A 21,644-nucleotide genomic window follows, 5' to 3' on the forward strand; every position below is an offset into this window, starting at 1 on the left:
CAAAGGCATATCATTAAATGTACAAATGGTGTATGTATTCAGATCAAGAGAAGAACATTTAAAATATTAAGCATTGACAAATTAATTTTTCTTCAGGTTTTAAATCTGTTGTGGAATTGGAGCTCCATATGAGTAAGTAAAACAGACACTGTCCTTTCACCAGTGTACTCAGTCTGTTTACAAGAAGGTGTGGTAAATAGACCAATGAGAGAATCATTATAAGACAGCAGAAGTGTAAAATACCTTTAAAAATATGTATTCACATAAAATAGTTGAGAGATAATACATTGGAAGGAGAGCTTGAGATTATAGGGTGAATGTAGTTTTAATTTTGTGAACAGCAAGAACTCTTGTATGGACCACTTATACATCTGCAGTGAAGAGATTTGCTCTTAGTGCAAAGGTTGCTGTGTGTTTTCTGATCTAATGTTGAAGAATAAATAGCAGTGAAGATGTAGTCCTGGAGGTGAGGAATGTTTGCTTGTAAGAGCAAAGATTGAAACAACTTCAATCACAGTTTAGACTGTTTAACACTTAAATGATACTAATTTTTTTAAAATGTAATGCTGGATATTGCAATGTATAGTGAATTTAATTACCTTACAATATCAGTCTGTTGTTGACTTTATCTGTATTAGAGCAGAATCCAAAGAACCTATTTATGCTCACCAAATCCCCGTTGTGCTCGATGTCATATGCACATGTATAGTGAAAATCTGGTTTATGCCTTTTTACCCTTCTTCCAATTCTGTTATCATCTGAAGAAAAATAAAAAGTAATAAGCTAAAAAATAACTGGGGAAGAAAAGCCTGGGGCTCTAAATGGGAAACCTTAATCCCTGCAACCACAAAAAGGTCTCAATCCCCACCAATCTTTTGAAAATAGAGAAATGGAAGTAGTCCTTGTGACTGGGTAAAGTAGTATTTAAAGACATGGGCGTTTGTCTCTGCTCTTTTCAGTTATCTGTCAAGCTTCTGCAGTGGGAAGAGTCTCATGTCCTCCGTTAATAGCAACTTTTTAACATAAAACTTGTTTAAAATGGGACCAACAAAGGCCAAGAATTTTCTAACCTTACGTATTTATGGTACAATATAAGCTTGAGACTACTTGATGTAACTTTTGTTTTGTTTTCATAAAGGATAAGATCTTGATATTAATTCTTAAAAATTAGTGTTAGGGACCTGGTATCTAGGCTGTAGCCCTAAAATTAGAGGACATAGTTACCTAGAAAAGAGTGACAGTATCGGTCTTGGTTTCTATATTTTTACAACTTCCCCTTCTTATAAATAATATTTTTGAATTCTTTTGAAATGTATTTATATTCAGAGTGGAAAATGTTATTTATTCCAGGCATGAGTTAATTAGTTCCTTATTTTCACATTTCTTTCCTGTATTGAAAACCACAGGAACGAGGATCTTTGTTTGTTCTTCCAAAAGAAAGTCTGTCTTAAGCACCAGTTCTAGTTCATAAGTCATTTTCTATATGGGAGTATCTTCTGTCAGAGTAGCTCATTTTTTTTTGTATAGCTGGTATCTCCAGCTCTCTTGTCAGTACTCGTTTAGTTGTTTTATTTTTGAATTTCTGAGTTGTTGGAGAGATGATGAGCATTGATTTTTACACACAGAGACTAATAAATATGCTCTTCAGATTGTGTTTTTGTTCAAAAATATTTACAGATTGAAATTTTGACATAGGGAAGGAATAAATTTAATTTGTCTCTGAGAAGTTAATGAAATCTTGTATTATGATAATGTAGAGAGATCATTGCAACACCATAATTAAAATAAATGAGTGTTTCTCACTGGAATTGATGGTTCTTATTTGTTCTGAAACTTTGCCAAGCCAATCTTTACATTCATGGTTTCATGCTTACTTTGCATCCATTTGAGATTTTTTTGTATGTTATGTTTGTGATGGTTTAGGTAGTGCCTGAAGGATAAGGCCTGGGGAAGGAGTTCTGATGCGGAACTGGTTTTCGGCAGTAGCTCTGAAGCTTGTCAAAATTTCTTATTTGGAGCAGGTCCTTCCCACATTTTCCCTGATTAAAGGCATCCTTGTTTGGGAATTTGGAAAGATCATTCTTAACAGGTGATTAACAGGTGTTGTTAATCACTCTAGAAGTTTCAATGATGGGACCAATTGCTTTTTAGGAGGATGATCTAGACCTTACATGGTAAATTCTTTTCTGTTCTAGCCTTTCTTCTTCCTCGAACTCCAGAGTGTATGTTTCTAATCCTGCTGTAGCTCCTGCTACCCGTGGTGCTCAGGTTGCTCTGCAAAGCAAGGAGTAGGGAGCCATAATACCCTCTTCCTTCTTGTGACCGTTTTTACAAAGGTGCAGTTTTACATCTCCATAAACTAAAGTTTTCCTGCTGTTGCAAGGAAGTTTTGACCTTGACCAGGTTCCTACCACCTCCCTTGTTCTGGGTCTACTATTTATGGAGTCATCTAGAGCAAGCTTAAAAGTGATCCAGAAAGAGAAGCTGGCAAAGTGCAATGAACTAGGTGTGAAAAATGAAACGTCTGGAAGTCAGAACCCTGCTTTTTTGTGGCAGAGTGGCACTAGATGGACTTTGTTGCCATGGTACAGCACTTCTGGCTATTGATAATTAAATTTCCTATTTGTTCCCTCTTAGGCTGAGCCCATCAGAACAAGCCTCTTGCTGCTACCTGTTGTATTGTTAGCAGGTGACCACAAGGATAATGAAGGGACTTTTGAGAATGTAAAATCAGGCTTTAGATTTGCTCTGGCATGCTTCATTGCATCTGTGCAGTGATGCAGCTGAGATCTTTCCTTGTCTCTTTGCCTTTCTTCTTCGGTTCAGGAGGTAAAATGTAGCCTTTTGTATGTACTTTTGGATGCTTTTTTAAACTGATAATATCTTGGACTATATTCTGCCTTTAAGGATTTTTTCCTGTAGCTTTGAGGAACATCTAGATGTACATCCTTATTAGCATTCAATTCACAGGTGAAAATCCAGTTTGCTAGGAATTTAAAGGTAATTCTAGCCCAGTGGATAAACTGGAGATTGGACTTCTAAAACTTGTTCCATTTCACCATTTTCATATAACTTAGCTGAAATACTAAAGTAGAAAAGGTTTTCCAGGGTACTGTGATTTTATCTTATGCAGTTATGAGACATCAGTTTGCTTTAAAATGAAATATATATACATAAAAATTGATAGTTTTCTAGTCTCTGCTTATCCAAGTTTCACTCCCTCTTGCCATCCCTATTTCTGTGGGAACCTTTGGAAAAAGAGAAATATCAACTTTTCAGAAAGATTGTCATCATTTAGTAGGCTGATTTCCTCTACAGGCTAAAATTTTGGAATTTGGGCTCTGCAACTGTTTAGCCTGCTTAATTTCAAGTACATGCTTATTTACAGGATCCAGATTTGTTTGTCTAATTACTTTATAGCATGAGTGAAGCCAGACTGTCCAACTCTCATACCCATCTGTTGGAAGGGGGGGCGATGAGCTTGATTTGTGACTGTTCCAAAAAGCCTGTTCCACTCTTAGCTATCAGATGAAATTTATCTTTCAGATTCAGAGTTGGTGGTATTGAGGAATACATGGCAGATACTTTCGTTTTAACTCATTATCTTTAGCTCTGAATAGTTGTGGTCTCTCGGGAGCAGGGCCACAAGGGAATCTCATGGATTGCTTCATTTTAAGTGCCTGTAAATTCTCTCGTACTACATATCGATACATATTATTGACTTGTTTTATTTATGACACTGAAATACTGAGAGGTTGTCATCCCAGAGTTGTAGCATGAATGATGTAATACTACCTGTCTATCACATTTCATTCTTTAAATGTGCCCAGTTCCGCTGTTAATTCCTCACGCTAGCCAAGAAGTATAATGTACACATACTTTGAAAATAATTTGAAACTTCTGTAATGTTCAGTGATGTTTATGGTCACACATGGGTTTTACTTTTACACTGAAGGCAAAGAACTAAGGGCCAAATCTGCATTTTTTGATTCATGCAAGAATATGTGCAAGCAAGAACAGAGCTTGGTGGAAAATCCAAATTTGTATATACAAGTCCTATTACTTAAAGGTAATAAAATCAGGAATAATATTTTTTTTAAAGTTTGGCTACAAAAGCACCTGAACCTCTTTTCTTTAATTTTATTTGAACACCCCCATTTAAGAGGATAACATAATCAGACATATGTGACATATAGTTCATAATATCAAATGTAAACTTCATGTCAGTAGAACAAAAATGGAAATCAGAGGGAGAACTATGTACACTGACTGTTAGAACATACAGAAAGAAAATCAGAATTTTCTTAGAATGCTTTCCAAAGAAAAAAAGGAGTTTTTCGTTTACTTAAATGCAGTGTATTGGATCTCTCTCAGTGGGCAGCTGTAAGAGGTAGTTATCTTTCTTTACAGAGTAATTAGTCCAGTTTTCTGCAGGGAACTGTGTGTAAGACTTGAATAGGAACATCTTCTGTTACTAGTATTACTACAGACATCCTTTCACAAATAAGTAGTGTAGGAGATAAGACAGTGCTTAACAGAATTCTGTGAAATGGTATCTTTTGCTGTGACTGTTGTCTGATGTTAATATCCCATATGTACAGTAGTGCTTGCTCAACTGATGAGAGGGTATCCTAGAAGTACTCCTTTACCATCTTCTCTCCCTCAGACTTTAGCTGCTTCTCCCAAGTGCTTCCATACCTGTGCTGGTGTAGGGAGTTCCCTCTTGTCCCTGCTTGCAACCCCAGTTGTGTCTTCCTAGCACTGTTCTGTATCCTATGGTGACCTAATGCAGTTGGATGAGCTTGTATTTCAGAGATGGGAACCTTTGGATTTTTTTTTTTAAACAGTTATTTCATTGATCTAATGGGTATCACCTGTCTGCAAAACTGAAGGAACAGCATACTTGAATACAGATGTAGAAATAAGTGGTCAGAGAGACCAGCAGTTACAAGAGAAGATAGATCAGTATTGCAAGGCTCTGCTTTCTTTTCAAGAAATGAATGTTGTGAGATTCAGTAGGAAGATCCATATCCATTTATCTCGGACAACCTACAAGAGTTCTTGTCCTGCTTTTTAACAAGGATTGTGCCAGGTTCCTCTCTGCTGTTGGTTACTGTAACACTTGTCCTCTGACCAGAAACTATAATCTTCGTGATATTCTTCTCTTGGCTCTATAGAGTAAATGAATTTGGAAGGAAACTCTGGAGACCTAGTTCCTCTCTTGAAGCAGCATCAATTGGAACAGGTTGTTTAGGGCTGTATCTAGTTAAGTTTGGAATATCTCTAAGGATGGAAACTCTGCCTCTCTGAGCTACCCAGTTCTGTGTCTGACCACCTTCTTTCAGTACCTCTTGCCTTTCTAGGATTGCAGCTACCATGTGTCAGACATCTCATCACCACTGCCTTGATGTAACTCCCAGTTCCTACCTGCTGGTGACTGCCACAGGCATCTCTAGCCACAAGTGTAGTTTTCAGTCATGCTGCCTATACTTTTCCTGCATGCTTTCCCTTATGTACCCTCTACCATGTCTGGTGACAATATATTTGTTGACTTGTTGTCATTATTTCCGTTGTCCCTTCTAAGAACTGTCCTTCACAATCTTCTAAGCACTCCTTGCCCTTCTAGCTGCTTTTAGCTTATATGGTTCTCAAACTGGTGGCTTCACAGATGCTGCCTGAGGTGTGAGAGGCAGGAGGAATTGGATCCTGGAATGGGGGTACTTCTTTTTAAGTCACTACTCTGACAGGGTTTTTTTAAAATAACTCTAGGGACAGTATATCCTGGCTTTGGTAGAAGGCACTGTTGGTTCAGTGAACCAAACCTGATTTGGTGTGGTGATGGGGAACAATCAAACCCGCAAACAATTGTGTGCACATGCATGTTGTTGTTGTTGCTGATTTACTTAGTGCTTCTTTAGCTCTTAGCTGATGTTTATTAATATAACTTACAGTGATACTTTTTTTTCATAAATATGCCTGTTTATCATATAATGTTGTTTTTTGACTGTCAGAAATTAAATCTAATGCTGTTTAATGACTCTCTTCTTGTGGGGAAAATAACTCCAGTTTACTAATGAGATGCAGATGCTTCAAGTTTTCTAAAGTGAACTTGGTCTCCTCTGTGTTTTCGAGTGTAGTTTCTGGCATCTTTGTAAACTCTCTGAAGGTCTTCAAAACAGTCTTTATCAAATGTTTGATGATTACTACATCTAGTGAAGAAATAACACTTGTATAGATATCAGCAATTGCACCTATTTGTCAGGAAGTAAATTAGTAGCCTTCTTGTGAGGACAGGGAGGATTTTAAAGTACACAAACCAGCTAAGAAAAGGGCACTGTAGGTCAGTAGAATGGAATTATCTATGTTAGAATTTGGTCAGGGCAGTGAGCTTTTGATACTCTTGTTTTTATCAAAAGTGTTGCTTATTCAGTGTCTTTGTCTTTTACAATGTTTGAGAAATGACGCTTTTTCAATGTATTTATTAGTAGTTATTACAAATGTGATTCTAGGGTCACTTTTCTTCCTGGTTGTGATCAGTAAATTCAGGATGGTGTGAGCTTCAACAGTCATCATATGTTTTAATTAGGTTTCTGAATATACAGTATAAATATAATCATGGTCACCTAACTTTGAAAGCATTGTAGAATGTCTGGAAAAATACTGAACAGATTTTTTTCAACATGCAGGCATATAATTAATATCCTCTGACTGCAAACTCAGTGTAACATCTCAATAACACAGTGCTAATTTTTCATTACTTGTTGACTTCTAAATGTATTTTTATGTTTGGTTGGTTTGTTTTTTTTTCTGTCCTCCCCTTGAAAAACACAAGCTAAGGTATTGCAAAGTGTGCTTACTAATCAAGCTATTATGCTTGTGTTCTGTATTCATTTGCAAAGCTTCATGTGCAGCTTTAGGACAGAAGAAATAGTATGGCTGTATGAAGAATGTCTTGTGCCCATGCATTTTCTTCATCTATTCTAACACTGAGGTTTTTGAACTGTTTGTTATTCTGTTTGTCTTCTCTACTGAACTTTAAGTTTGACATAGAAAATTTTATCCATGTCATAAACTTGGGTCCTTGATAATGTGAGGTATTTTAGCTACAGTGATCCTCTGCTGTTTCTCCCCCTCATCATTCTGTCCCTTTTTTTCTCCATGACTGCCTGGTTTTCATTTAGACTAATGTCTATTTTGTGTTAAACATCTCATTGAGCATTCTCTGCGAAGCTGAAGACTTTTTCCAAACTAAAACCAAATGGCCTAGAAAATAAAGTGCTGCTGACTTTCTCTGCTGAATTCAATACAGTAATTCCAAGTGCTTCTCCCTCCTTCAAGCAAATTAAAAATATGTAACTTGAATCCTAATTTAAAAAAAAAAAGTCAATAGATCTAATACTCTCAAAGGATAAATTGTATTTAATTGTACTTTCATGTAGTTAATAGATTTTGCTATTTGTGGCTCAAATTTATTATTTAATTGGATGGAGTACTCATCGATAAGCAAGGAATCTATCTTACCTTGCTAATATATTCAAGATGGCTTTGTGCAACACTGGCACATCACATTTTAAACTAAGTTTGAATTAATGATTAAACAAATGCTGCTTTTACGTCATGCACAATCTTGTGTGGTCATGCAACGGATAGAACTATTCTGTGTTGTATGAAAAATGAAATGGTCTTCATGAGCCCAGATGATCGGAGGAATGGAATAAGATTACGCTTGTTAGTGTTTGCCATTTCCTTTGTGCATACCTGATTTCTTCTCTTTAACTTCGTGTAATCAGCAGCTATATCCATTGCCAGGATCTAATTGAACTTAATGAAGAAAGAGGTTCTGCTGTTAAGCTTCCGCATTCTCTGTTCTTTGTGCTGCTCACAGTGCTAAAAAGAGATGAGTTAACATAAACCTGAGTAGGCTGTTTAACCTTCTTTCTCTTCTGGAAATGTAGATGCAATAACATTTGCAGCTGAAAAGGCTCATTCGCAGTTTCTAATGTTTAAGGATGCAAATGAAGCATTTTGTCTTTTCTGTCGCCTGGAGGTGTTAAGCAAGGAAACAGAGAGAGGTTTCTAGGATTAGTTCCACAGATTTCTTTTATCATGTAAAAATCAAGGGTGGTTTCAATGCCATGAAGTAAAGAAAAGCAATATGGAAACCATCCAGGGAAAAGTCTCAAGTTTCTCTGGTTTCTCCCTAAATTTTCTGGGTATTTGTTACTCCTGATGTAGTCAAATACGCAAACTTTTTGCAGCATACCAGGGCTAAGGTCCTTTGCATTTGGGTGGTGTGTGTGTGTAATGTTTTGTAGATGGTGAAGCAATTAATCATTAACAGTGGCATGTCATGTGAACTCCTGTATGTTCAAGTTTTGTATTTGAGAAATGCTTCGAAATTCAGATAATCCAATATTGAATTTAGGTTCTGGACAGACAAATATATAGATCTTCTAAAGCTTTTAATTGTCTCAAAGTGAAATTATCACGTTTGGATTGGCAAGCTGAAGTTATAAGTGAAAACTTTTAAGGATAGAGCCACAGAGATGGTACTTGTTCTCAGTCCCTTGTGCTTTGAGTCCTTGGAAAAAGCTGCTTCTATGCTTCTTTCACCTGCAAAGTTATGATCTGGAACGATTTTTTCCACTTAGAAGTTACAATAAAAACTATGAAATGTTCGGTGAATGAGAGTGTTTAATTTTGAAATGCAGAATTAAATCCCTTCAAGCATGTTTATTCTTTGTGAACTCATACTACCACAGATTATATGTACAACTTGTATCTTGTTAAGGAAGATGTCTACAGATCAACCTGAACCTTAGTTTTGACTTTGTAAACTTATCACTTGTGTGTATTTAAAGGGTAGATGACTTTAAAGTTTATTTAAAAGCTATTCTCCATGCAGCATTTGTGCTCAAGGTGATACTGACCATCTAATTTTCTGGTAACTGCCTGATGTTTATGCAGGAGGTCCTGCACCTTTTCTTAGGTGCCCAGTTTTTTGGGACAGTGAAGTTAAGTAGCCTTAGTTTGTGTTTATACTGGTTCAGCAATTGTGCCTTTTGTTTAAGCTGAGTTTTAGAGTAGTCTGAGTTCTCTCTTCCCACCTCCAGCATTTGAATATACATATACTATATTTTAAAAACCCATAAATATGCTTATGTATATATGATATATAGCTATATACTGTTCCTGCATTCTATTCCCAGCCTGCTTCAGAGAAAGCATGTTTGGGGCCTGGGTAAGGCCTGTTTGCATTTGGTCTGTCAGAAGTTTCTGTTCGTACTGGTAACTGATGAATGGCTTTTCATGCATAGGTTAAATTATATTTGGAGAGCAGTAGTAACAGATTCACACTGGGGTTAAATGAATCAGGTAATATTTCTTAGAATGATGGTTTGAAGGGAGTTTATTAACACATCTCCCTCCCCATGCCAAAGGTTAAACATGGAAACTGGTGTCTATGTTGGTTTATTTCCAAGTAAATGAGTGTATTCTAGTTTTCTTTTTTTTTTTTTTTTTGTATCGCTGCTCAGCAATTATCTTTTTTTTCTTAAGGTAGTGATTTTGAAAATGCTTTAGTGTTCTTTAAACTCAGTTTTAAGCAGTGAGACAAACTTCTCGGTTCTGTGTTAAATTTTAGGTAAGGCTTTTTTTTCTGCTTACTTTTTCTTTTCAAAATAAACACTTCCAATGTATTACTTTCTCTTAGAGTATGCACTCGTGTTTGAGACAGCAAGTACAGATATTTAAAGTGGCACAGCATAGTGTCACACAGCTTGTGCGATGAGTTCTGACCTCTAAATTGCCATGTGTTTTGGAACTGAGTAACAGTTTTGATTTTGAAATAGAATTTGGAACAAACCATGAGGTCTGACAGTGCTGAAAGCACAGTTCTTTGTCACAACCTACTTCCTCTATCAAGGTGCATTGGGCACTGTCACTTTTCCAATTGTCAATTTACATTTTGCTTTCAAGGCGAGTTGCTGTCAGAGTCTACCTGCCTGCTGCTTCTAGAACTCAAGGTGATTGTAATAATTCATCTCATTCCAAAACCCTCAAATAAAACAAAAGGCAAACCTCCAGAAATAACTACAGTAGCCAAAGGCAGGTATAGTCAGAGAATAGTAGGATGCTACAGCTCTTCCCCTTCGAGCATATCTATCCATTTATTTACATCACGTGCTGTATTCACTCTGTTGTAAGCCTGTACAGAAGGCTGTAATTTGGTTTTCTTCGGCATGGCTCTTTTTGTAAAAATACTTGTTGTAATGAAGGATGCTATTGTACAGTTAGTATTGTCTTTCCTTTCGTGTGTGTATAAATGTGTGTGTATTCTGAAGATCCTTTGTCTTCAGAAGTTCTGCTTATTTCATTCTAAACAAGATTGGCGGAACTTTTTTTCACTGAACTGCTGCAGAGTTACTACTTTTGGTGATCCATAACAATACCTAGGCTTGTTACTGCTTCAAAGTAACAAGCTTTTTCCAGCTTATAGTCTGTATAGAATGAAATTTTCTGTTTTTTGGTACTAAATTTGCAGGTTGATACATGGACAGATCATTGGGCACTCCTGCATTATGTTCTGAATTCTGAGCCTTCAGGATAGCACCAACAGGGCCTGGGTATTTCACCTGATTAGGTTGTTTCTGTGCATCTAGCAGAAAGCTTCAGGATGTTCTTCCATGTCCACCACATCCTATTGTAGAGCATTTTATCAGTTCAGTGTTTCCTAGGTTATTGAGTGGATGCTTGTTATTATATATTCTTATAATATACTTCCTTGAGGGATTCCTTCCTAGTGTTGAATTGACAGTTCCTGTATTGTGAAGTGATTTGTTATGTCCTGTGTCCCCATCTTTTTTAACAGATAGATGTCAGTGTGCCTGCTGTTTTTTTGTTTTGTTTTGGTTTTTTTTTTTTTTGTTTGGGTTCCCCCCCCCCCCCATCTTGTCTGAATCTTATCTGTCTTTGAATGCTTCATCTGGATTTTTCTGTTCTGCTTTTTTTTTTCTAGGTTGTATATACCTCTGTTGGACCTTCCTTTTGCTACCAGCTCTGCTTTTCAGCCCTGCATTCAGCCCATGTGACTTAAAAGCTTTTTAGCCAGCTGGCTTTTTCGGTCATCCTTGAGCTGTGCTGCTTATCTGCTCTGCTCTGTATGTGGCTGCAGGCAGCTGTATGTACAGGTTTGTGTCCCTCTGGTGAGCTATGAGCTGTAGGTGGGAAATTGTATTTGTGGAAGTTTATGATTTTTCTGCAACACTGTGATTACCGGACTACTTGTGCTTATTCCTGTCCCCTTTGGGTCTGCCTCCTTCACTGGTTATGTGTCAAAAGGGAGTACAGTGGTGAGAGAATTCATCAGCTGCATGTAAGTATTTCATGGAAACCTTTTCCAGATTTTCCAGTGAAGAAGACTTGAGGGTTAAGACAAAACCCCTTGAAAACCAGACCTATGATAAAGTCTCCACTGGAGTTCTTATCTGTGGACCTTCTTTCATAATCTTATTCACCAATAAATTCTTGAGTAAGTGTGGTGACTTGTTACCCACGCTTGCTGATCTTGCTGTTACCTCACTGCCACAGAATCTTGCTTCAGCTTTTCTTCTGCCCTTGAATTGTTCTGCTACTTGCCACCATGTGTCAAAGAGTTGTTTAAAGCAGTGACTTTGATGCTTCAAACTTTAACTGTGCTGCGATTTGTACAGTGCTCCTCAGAGAAGCATCATGTTTGATTTTAAAACTAACCTTAAAACAGTGATGCAGACTTGAACATAATTCGGCAGCATGCAGCCCCCTGTGCACCTGAGAGACTGAGGATGTGCCTTCAACCAAAAAAGGGTTCTTGTTTCCAGTTGCATGCACCAGCAGCTCATATGGTCCTTCCTTCAAGTGCCCATTAAGCTTCTCTCTGTTTAGCTCATTGTATCTCATGAAAATGATGGAAAACACTAAAAAATACACCACTGTCTGCCATGTTGGTCAGCTAGGTCAACTGAGGAATGTTAAAACCTGCCATCAGAGAAGGGGGATACCCAACAAGCATGGCTGGGGCTAAGCCCTTTCCTCCTGACTGAATTACTGTTACTGTCTTCCGTAAGTATCACTCTGAGTTTGGATAATATATATATATAAGTCTGAGTTTGAGAACCTATGATTCAATGGCACTGTGCAACAGATCATTTGGGTTCTCCTGTAAATTCCATGAATTTGTTTAAAACCAGTTCTGTGTTTACATAGGAAAGCTTATTTTCAATTTAGGTAGAGCAGCTATGTTTGCTCCTGAGATCTCTATCCTTTCAGCCATTTCTTCCTCAGAAATGGGAAATGTTTTCCTACAGCTAGCCATTTCAAGTACCAGGGAAGGAACAAGCAGAAAGTCTGTGTTATTGCCACTGCTTCTGTGTGGTATATTCTGTGGATAATTATAGGAGCTCTTGCACCTGGAAGCAGCCAGGCACTTGGACTGTATTTTGTCTCATCAGCATGCTCTGAGTGGAAAATCCCCTCAACAAATGATCCTGAAAGAGAAAACACAAGAATCTTGATAGTCATGTTTTTGTACGTGGCATACCTCCTTTATGGTTGAAGCTGTTCCTGTTAAACTGGTGACACATGCAGATTCAAATATCTTGGCTCAAATGAGGACACCAAAAAGTGTGTTTAATTGTCCATTACTAACATAGCAAAAGAGAGAGGATAAGTTTCAGTATCACTTGTTTTGTCTAAAGCTGGGTTGGACCTGTTCAATAATTTCCTGCACCTCTGGGTGGCCTGACAGTGAGATGACTGGTTTGCTACAGATTTATAAGCCTGCAGAAGAGTTTATGTTGTCAGGGGAGCTAGTAGGTATAAAAGTTTATTATGCAGTTTTCCCTCCTATCTCCACTGCTGACTGTATAATGTAGTAGTTTTGAATATCTGCATTCATAATTTCGAGGAGGAGGTGCAAAGGAATCTTCTCTTCTAGAATCAGTCTCTTCAATTACCTTGGGTCTACAAGAGTTTGTCAGTTGGGCAGGTCCTTTCCAGATGTTGGGAATATGGTGATTTACACTAGCATGGGTCTGTTTGGCCCACTCTGTTCCCAGATGTGTTTGACAGACTGTGAAGGTCACATATAGCTCAATCATGAACTTCCCAAATGGGTTTTCCAAGTTTTACCTTGGCTTGTTGTACTTTGTGGTTTAGTTTTTGCTATGAGTCCCACATTCCCTGAGGGTAGAATAAGGCTTTTGTCAGGCTTAAAAAAAACCAAAACAAAACAAAAGGGGGAGAGCATGAACTGCTCACAATTCTTCTGGCATGACAATTACACCTATTGTTACTGCTTTCAAAAATGGAGAGGTTTGGGGAAAATTCAATATCTACTACTCAAGACAACTCAAAGTTAACTTTCTTTTATAAAATATTCCTTATTGTGTGCCTGTGCCTTTGACTGTGCAAAGCAGAGCAGTGGTACACAGGTATCACAGGCATGTTTCTAAAGAAAATGCTGGTACACGTTTATGGTGAAACTGTATATGTTCCCTGCAGCTGGATAATTAGTCTTCAAAACTGAAATACACTTATGAACATGTAGAGGAGTAACAGAACTTTTGGAAGAGCTTGTTTGATATTCAGTGTGTAAGCTTGTATATGTACAGCAGAGTTTCTAGTATTTGCTATGACATGAATAAATCTGTGTGTGGACAGACTGTTATCAGACTCTGGAAGTTTTTTTGGTAGTTTCACCACTTCTGTATGTTTGATAAACTAAGGAAGCTAATGGTCAAGTGCTGGTAAATCTCTGTGGGAGCTGAAGATGTTTCCACCACATTCTTTCTTGTGGTCTGTTTTTTGCTTTTTCAGTATTGGGCAGTAGAGTTTTGAACTGATCATTTTCTGCATTATGTGGTGGTTGGCAGTGAAGGGAGGACATTTTCTGGTGATGAGCTGAGAAACTTTGGCATAGGGCTTGAGCAAACATCTTTGAGTGATGACTGAAATTATTGTAGCAAGACTTTCAAGAGTTTGTTCAACAGTGCCTTGAGCTGACAAAGTCTTTTTTTGTGTTCTTAACTGAAGTTAGTTGCAAGTCATGTCAGAGAATGCACATTTCTTCTCTGTTAAGAGATGGCCAGACATACTGGCTGGAAAACAGTGGAACTCCTTTTGTTTGTTAACTTATTTTTGATTTATGGATGTTGCAGCATGCAGAGTGATGTGGTTTTAGGTGTCCTGTGATATCACATTGAGTTAAACTATTTTATTTCAGATTTTGTTGCTGGGAAGTAATTGGCTGTGGTGAGTGCCTGAATTGACTAACCATATCAGGGGATCGCTGGTGGTACTAAGCTGCTGCTTGTTCAGCATGAAAGAGCAGATCTGTCTAAGGTACAAAGATTCAATGCAGTTTGAAGCTGAGAGGTGCATGTGTAGACAAGTGCACTTTGCAAATTCTGGCTTATGAAAAGTATACATTAAAAAAAGGAAAGATGCACGTTGCACCACGTGATATTTGCAGTAGAGTAATGTGAATCTACCGCCTATCATCTGGTACTTAATAAATAGCATTGGCTGTATCCACGTGGAATATTACAGCTCTACAGGATTCATGTAACAAATATAATGGATGCAGAGATTAATTTCTTGAAATGGCCTGGAGCATTCCTTCTCAGGTGGTTCATGGATCTCTCCTGAATGGTGCTGTTCTCTTCTTATCCAGCTACCTGTTTGGACAGGAGCAGGGAATGAACTGGGTACTTGGAAAGTCCATGCCAATGGTCAGTGAGATGAGACAGGAAGTCAGTGTGTGCTTGCTGATGTCATGAATGCAATTTCTGTCCTCTCCTCTGACCTCCAGTTGGAATGAAGGTTTTTTGTTTTCTGTCAGAACAAAGTCAGAGGAGAGAGAGAAATACTGTGAGAGTATGGAAATAGACTGCAAGGTGGAAGTCCTGGATGGTCTGTTAGGGCAGCAGAAGTTCTGGGCCCACTATCTTGACCTCTGGTGAGTCCATGTTTTTGGGGGTAGACTTTGAGAAGAAAGTAAGGAGAGGAAGCAGTACATGATGGAGTTTAAAGTGGTATTGATCAGGATGCAGATGCCAGTGTTGTGGCAGAAACTGTAGATACAAGGTGTTTCCAGGTAAGGATTGATACAAGAGGGACAGTGTAATCTCCAGTTATCAAGTATGTAAATGAACCTTTTCCACATAGCTTTTTGACACTGGAATACAGTCTGATGACAGAAGAGAACTCTGCCCTATCTCCAGGTGTATGCAGGCACATTTTTGCAACTCTCTTGTTAAGAGAGGATGAAGTATCAGTTTTCGGGTCAAAATCTGTTGTTTCTGAAAAAGTCAGATCCAAACTTTGTGCCACTATGGTTTTATGTGTCAACTCTTTGCTTCTTGTTTCCCTTCTCCTTTAAAAAGTAGATTTCTTGCAGTGCCAAAGGCTTTGAACACTAAATAATTATAGATCTCCACCCTTGTTTTGGTCCTCCTATCTCTTCCTTCTCTTCTTTCTCTTCCTTCCTCCTATTGCAGTCTTCCCGTACAATAATCAAGTCAGTATTACTGAGTTCCTGAGCTAAGAAGCTGAATGTAGTAAAGGAGAGTTGGGCTGAGATGAAACCTGAGCTGGTATTCATTGTGAATTGAAGCTATAACAGTCCTTTGTAGCAGAACTGATGCTCTGCATTTGCTTGGGTGTCTTTGCACTGAGCTTCCTAGTGTATCCATAATATTTAGCTGATCTTTTTTCTGTTTCTAGCACCCTGTTAGCTAGGATGATGGGAACTTGCCTACACAGAGCTTCTGCTGTTATACTTTTCATGCTAGGAAACTACTGACAGTGAAAGTGGTGACTCCCAAGCATGTTGGGATCTCTCAGCTCTCGTAAGATCATGAATAGAAGGATGTTGTTCCCCAAATTAAAAAACAACATCACCTCCTAAGGGGTACAGGAGCAGGCAATCATCAGAAGTCAATGTCAGAAGTCAAGCAGGCAAGGCAGGAGGCCAACTTGGCTGAACAGGGATCTTATCTTCTCTTGGAAATAAGGCAAAAAAGGAAGGTGTATGCCCAGGTGAAGCAAGATCAAGTGACATGAGAAGAATGCAGAGATGCTACTTGACACTGTAGGGAGAAAATTCATGCGGCTGACAGCTCTACTGGATTTGAAGCTGCCAGAAATGTGGGGGACAATAAAAAGAGCTTTTTCAAATGCATTAACAGCAATAGGCAGTATAGAAATATCCTTGTCCTGTTACAGGATGAGGATGGTCACCTCACAAATGGGCCAGAGACAAGGCAGAGGTGTTTAAGGTTTTCCTTGCCTCTGTCTTCAACACAGAAGAAGTACCAAGGGGGTCTCAGTGCCCTCAGCTTGGAGGACAGCGCTGTGAGAATGATCAACTGCCAGTCATCCCTGGAACTGTGTGGAATCTGCTGTTTCAGCTGGATCCTTAGAAAGCAATGGGGCCTGATGTGATTCATCCCTGAATCCTCAAAGAGCTGCTGATGTCATTGCAAACCCCCCTTCATGGAATCATAGAATCATGGAATTAACTGAGTTGGAAGAGACCTCCAAGACCATTAAGTCCAACCCTTGATCTAACCCCACTGTGATTACTAGATCATGGCACTCAGTGCCACATCCAGCCTCATCTTAAATAAAACCCCTCTTGATGATTTTTGAGCAGTCTTGGGAATCTGGAGAGGTCCCAGATGACTGGAAGTGGGTGAACATTGTCCTGATCTTCAGAAGGGACAAGAAGCAGGACCCTGGAAACTACAGTCTTGTCTGTCTCACTTATGGAGCAGATTATTTTGGAAAGTATTGAGGAACACCTGGAAGACAACACAGTCATTGGTCAGAGCCAGCATGGCTTCATGAGAAGAAAGTCCTGCTTATCCAACCTTATTTCCTTTATGACAAGGTGATCCACCTAACTGGTCAAAGGAAGGAAGCCAGTTGATATGATCTTTTTGGATTTCAGTAAAGCCTCTGATACTGTCTCTCACAGGATCCTACTGGATCTCATCATGTGATGAGTGAGCAATTGGCTCATGGGTTGAGCATAGAGGGTAGTAGTGAACGGGTGACATATTGGTGTCTTGTCACTAGTGGAGTTCCACAGGGCTCCATCTTAGACCCTGTGCTCTTCAATGTCTTCATCGATGACTTGGACACAGGACTGCAAGGGATATTAAACAAGTTTGCAGGTGACACAAAACTGGGAGGAGCTGTTGATTCCCTTGAAGGTAGGGAGGCCCTGCAGAGAGACTTTGGCAAATGAGAGGACTGGGCAATCACCAACCATATGAAGTTCAACAAGGAAAGGTGCAGGATTCTGCACCTGGGATGGGGCAACCCTGGGTGTTCGTACAGACTGGGGAATGGGGTGCTGGAAAGCAGTGCCACAGAAAGTGACCTGAGGGTCCTGGTCAAAGGCAAGCTGAATATGAGTCAGCAGTGCCCTGGCAGCCAGGAGGGCCAACTGTGTCCTGGGGGGCATCAGGCAAAGCATCACCAGCTGGTTGAGGGAGGGGATTGTCCCACTCTGCTCTGCACTGGTGTGGCCTCACCTTGAATATTGTGTGCAGTTTTGGGCACCAAAATATGGGACATATATTAAGGTCTTGGAGAGTGTCCAGAGGAAGGGAAGGCAACAAAGATGGTGAAGGGCCTTGAGGAAAAGCTCTCTGAGGAGCTTCTGAGGTCGCGTGGTCTGTTCAACCTGGAGAAGAGGAGTCTGATGGGAGATCGCATTGCAGTGACAACTTCCTTGTGAGGGGAAGACAAGTGGTAGGCACTGATCTCTTTTCTGTGGTGACCAGTGACAGGACCCAAGGGAATGGCCTGAAGTGGTGTCAGGGGAGGTTTAGGTTGGATATTAGAAAGAGGTTCTTCATCCAGAGGGTGGCTGGGCACTGGAACAGGCTCCCCAGGGAAGTGGTCACAGCACCAATCCTGACAGAGTTCAAGAAGCATTTGGAGGATACTCTCAGGCAAATGGTGTGACTCTTGGGGATGTTCCTGTGCAGGGCTAAGGGTTGGACTCAGTTATCCTTGTGGGTCTCTTCTGACTCAGCATATTCTGTGATTCTTGTGTTCAGGGTTTGGATCATGTAGTACCATCACATAAGTGTACAAAGCTTCAACAATGACTTTTTATTGTTAGTGGCTTTAATTGTATGGTATATAGAGCACAAGGATATGTCAAAAAGGAATGTAAGAGTTGGAAACATTGTGCAAGGCTTGAGTTTTTTTTTTAATCCTCTCCCCCATCCCTTTTTGTCCTCCTCCACTACAAAAGCTGTTCAGTTGCCTGAAACACGTGTACTTTTTGATCAATCAGTAACTTTCAGGGAATAGTTGTGATAGAATTGCCTTTAACTCAATATAGCAGTGACCTGAAGAGGTTTGAAAAAATGCCTGTATCTGAATGATCTTGCTGACGTCTATTGTTGGTATAGAGAAACCAGAGGAAGAAAAATGCAGTTCAGTGTTCTACATACGTATTAAAGTTGAAGTATTTAAGTATTTTATTTTAACCTGGTGCCACAATAGTATTGGAAAAGAGTTTCCTAAAAGAATCAGGAAATGTGTTTTCACTTACTACCTTTCAAGATCTTAAGTATGTTGAGTAAGAGATTGCATTTTCATTGTGGTGTTTCATTGAGTTTTGGTTTTAGGAATACATAATAAATAGAATTTTAAGCTGCGTTACAGTTTAGCAAGTGTGTCTTTGTAAATCACTTATGGCTGTTTCAAGGGTGAGTTAACCATCCTGTTTTCTAAAGGGATATTTCTAACTTTCAGACTGGAGGACCTTCACTTGCAGCTATTTTTCTCTGGCCTGGCTTTGATTTATACAAATGCTAATTATAGGGGCTTTGGATCTCTGTGTATACATAGTTTCACAAGGTCATACACATTTTTAATGAACTGTCTGAAATGCGAGTATATTGCTAGGTTGTTACATAAACAGATTACTGTCTTATAAACATTGTTGCTTTAGTCAGTTCCAAAGGAGAAAAAATATGAATAGCAATATCTGTGTAAAGAAAAGCTGATTTTTATTTTTGTCTCCTAAAGTTTGATTGTCTTCGCAGGCATCGGAAGGTGTCACCTTCATTGGACCTGACACACATGCTATTCAAGCTATGGGAGACAAGATTGAAAGCAAATTGTTAGCCAAGAATGCAAAGGTCAACACGATCCCTGGCTTTGATGGAGTAGTCAAGGTGAGAAATCATTTAATTACTGTCTGCCCACTGTAGGAACAATGTCTAAATCAAAGTACACCTATTGAAGGTCTGGTGCAGAATCTAATTATAATTCCATCTTCTTTTTCAGTAAGATGTAATTAAAAACGGGGTACAGATTTTTGCTCGCAAGAGAGCTTTGGAAAAGAAGAGAAAGTCCTTGATAATAAATGATGTATTAAGGAGTTCTTTAGTGGAGTCTCTAAAAATACTTTACTTTAAATTTAACATGAGGGCAACTAAATGTATTAAATGCCAGATGTGGATTCGACTATCTGCATATCGTTACATTTCTCAGGTTTTCTTGTTGGCCAACACCTTGACAGTTCTGAGTTAATGCTGGAGCTTGTTAAAGGGTGTCAAGTTTCCATTTTATGGTTTCTGTTGATGGTGCTGATCTTCATGTGCTGCAAAACTTGGGGTGAAGATGGGGGAAGTTGGTGGCTCTTTGTCAGAATCTACAGTTAGTGTTCTTCCTGTGGTTTTAGAAGGAATGATTTTCAACAGTTATCTAAAGAAACAACCAAAATATTTTTGTAGTTTTTAAAGGTAAAGTAAATTTTATTTTTCTTTTCTTTTGTCCTATAGTGATTAAATACTGGGCTCTTAAAAGCTTTCCTATGTGTCTTGTTACATTATCTGTAGTTAAAACATGGTTTTCTCTTTTAAAACCTTTATTGTATACACCTAAAACTTTTGTGTATTATAAAATGTTGACCACCTGTATTGAAATTTTTATACTTGACATGTCGAGTTAGATTTTTCTTGTCCAAATAAAATTTGAGTGAAACTTTGAGATACATGAAAAGTGTGTTAGCTAAGTTGGATTTTAGACTCTTAAGAGGAAAAAAAGCAACTCAAAACCTAACTAAATCAGAAAGGTAAATAGAGTGCTAAGGGGTAAGCCTCCACAAAATTACCTCTTTCTATGAGGCTGCCTGGAGAACTTGAGAGTGAGAATGATAAAATCACAAAATAGCTGAGGTTAAAATGCCCAAGAGAACTTTTCAGTACTTGGGATGGAAATGCGTGGTCTGTGTCATGACTGGTAATGGGATGTGCTGCAACAGTTAAAAGTGGAAAGGCTTTCTTTTCTGGACAGCTCCATATGAGTGTTGGAATGGCACTTGTGCCCATGCTGAAGTCTGGCAGTGGCAAGTTGAACACAGTACTCTTTCAGGTTTTTGTTGTGTGTGTTTTAGCAGTCCTTGTGTATGTGGTCCTTTAGCACTCATAACATTTAACAGCAGCCAAGATGTTGTGCATAAGGTTCTCTGTTCTACCTGACATCCTGTATCTCCTTCTAGAAATCCTGAAAAATAACTTGTAGAAAAAAATCTAATTAGGAGATAACTTTGAATTAATTATTTAAGCACCACAAAACTTACTCTAGTGCAATAAAATACTCAAAATGCTGGTTTTTTTCACTTTATCAGTTAAATATTATGTAAAGGTCTGTTATTCCTCTGGTACAAAGACACAAACCTGACAAAGTAGGATAATGGTTAATGAAACAGGTAGACATAGAACCAGTGAAACTGATCTACTTACTTGTATGCATTTGTTTCCAGAACCTTCAACTGTACTGTGTTGACAATTATCTGAAGTTCCTAACATGAAAAGTGTAAGTGATGTGGTTGGCAATGGACGATATGCAACGATACCCTTAAAACCAAATGAACTGGAATGTAGGATTGAGTTGACAACTCCAATCCTCTGCTATTGAAAGGAACTATGTGGTAGTTGCTTAACCCCAAGGTGTCCATATCATATCAGTTTCACATACCTCAGCCTTGCACCAGTTCTAATTATCTGAAGAGTGGTGTTGAAAAGAAAAAAACATAACTAAACCCAAAAAACAACCTGCAGTATACCCACCAAATAAGAAAAAGGGAGGTCCATAGATGCTGCCAGCATTGTAGTTTCTGTCATAAAGGGGAGCTGAAAATTTTAGGTTAACCAGTGCTTTGGTTACCAATTCTAGGAAATGAAGCTTCTGATAATTGATATTGTTGTACTTGCTATGGCTCTAAATATATGCCTCAGAGGAGTAACACACAACGACTTGGAGACTATTTAGGATTTCTGCCATTCTTGGGAGACCTATTTTGATCAGTTATGAAGCTTTCAAAACCTTTGAGGGCTTTGTTTCTTGAGAAATAAAAATTTTAAAGGTGTTTGGAAGGAGTTAAATGTCTGGTTGACACTTGAGTTGATTATAGATGGCTTTATCTTTAAATTGGGCTCTAGTAAAGCTGGAAGAAAACTGTATTGATGCCTCTGATAATGCCAGAAATTAAGACAGATCTGTTACACATATGCTTTGTGCATTAATAGTTAAAGCAAACACAGAGTAATAACTTTGCGTTATTCAACTTCGTT

The 21,644-nt window shown here is 38.7% G+C and overlaps 1 protein-coding gene across 5 annotated transcripts in view; it reads left to right on the forward strand.

Moving 5' to 3' along the window:
- PCCA (propionyl-CoA carboxylase subunit alpha) overlaps positions 1-21,644 on the forward strand; it is a 302,390-nt gene that overhangs the window by 84,881 nt on the left and 195,865 nt on the right. For 4 of the 5 annotated variants that reach the window (XM_050332062.1, XM_050332060.1, XM_050332063.1 and 1 more), the window contains exon 7: positions 19,110-19,241. In XM_050332062.1, coding sequence (XP_050188019.1) covers positions 19,110-19,241 — 132 coding nt within the window. Of the gene's footprint in view, positions 1-11,077; positions 11,190-19,109; positions 19,242-21,644 lie in introns of those variants that run through there. The other variant, XM_050332065.1, reaches the window with a different exon arrangement.

Source organism: Myiozetetes cayanensis, unplaced genomic scaffold (assembly GCF_022539395.1).
Source record: "Myiozetetes cayanensis isolate MyiCay16 unplaced genomic scaffold, myiCay2020 scf5-8, whole genome shotgun sequence".
NCBI lineage: Eukaryota > Metazoa > Chordata > Aves > Passeriformes > Tyrannidae > Myiozetetes > Myiozetetes cayanensis.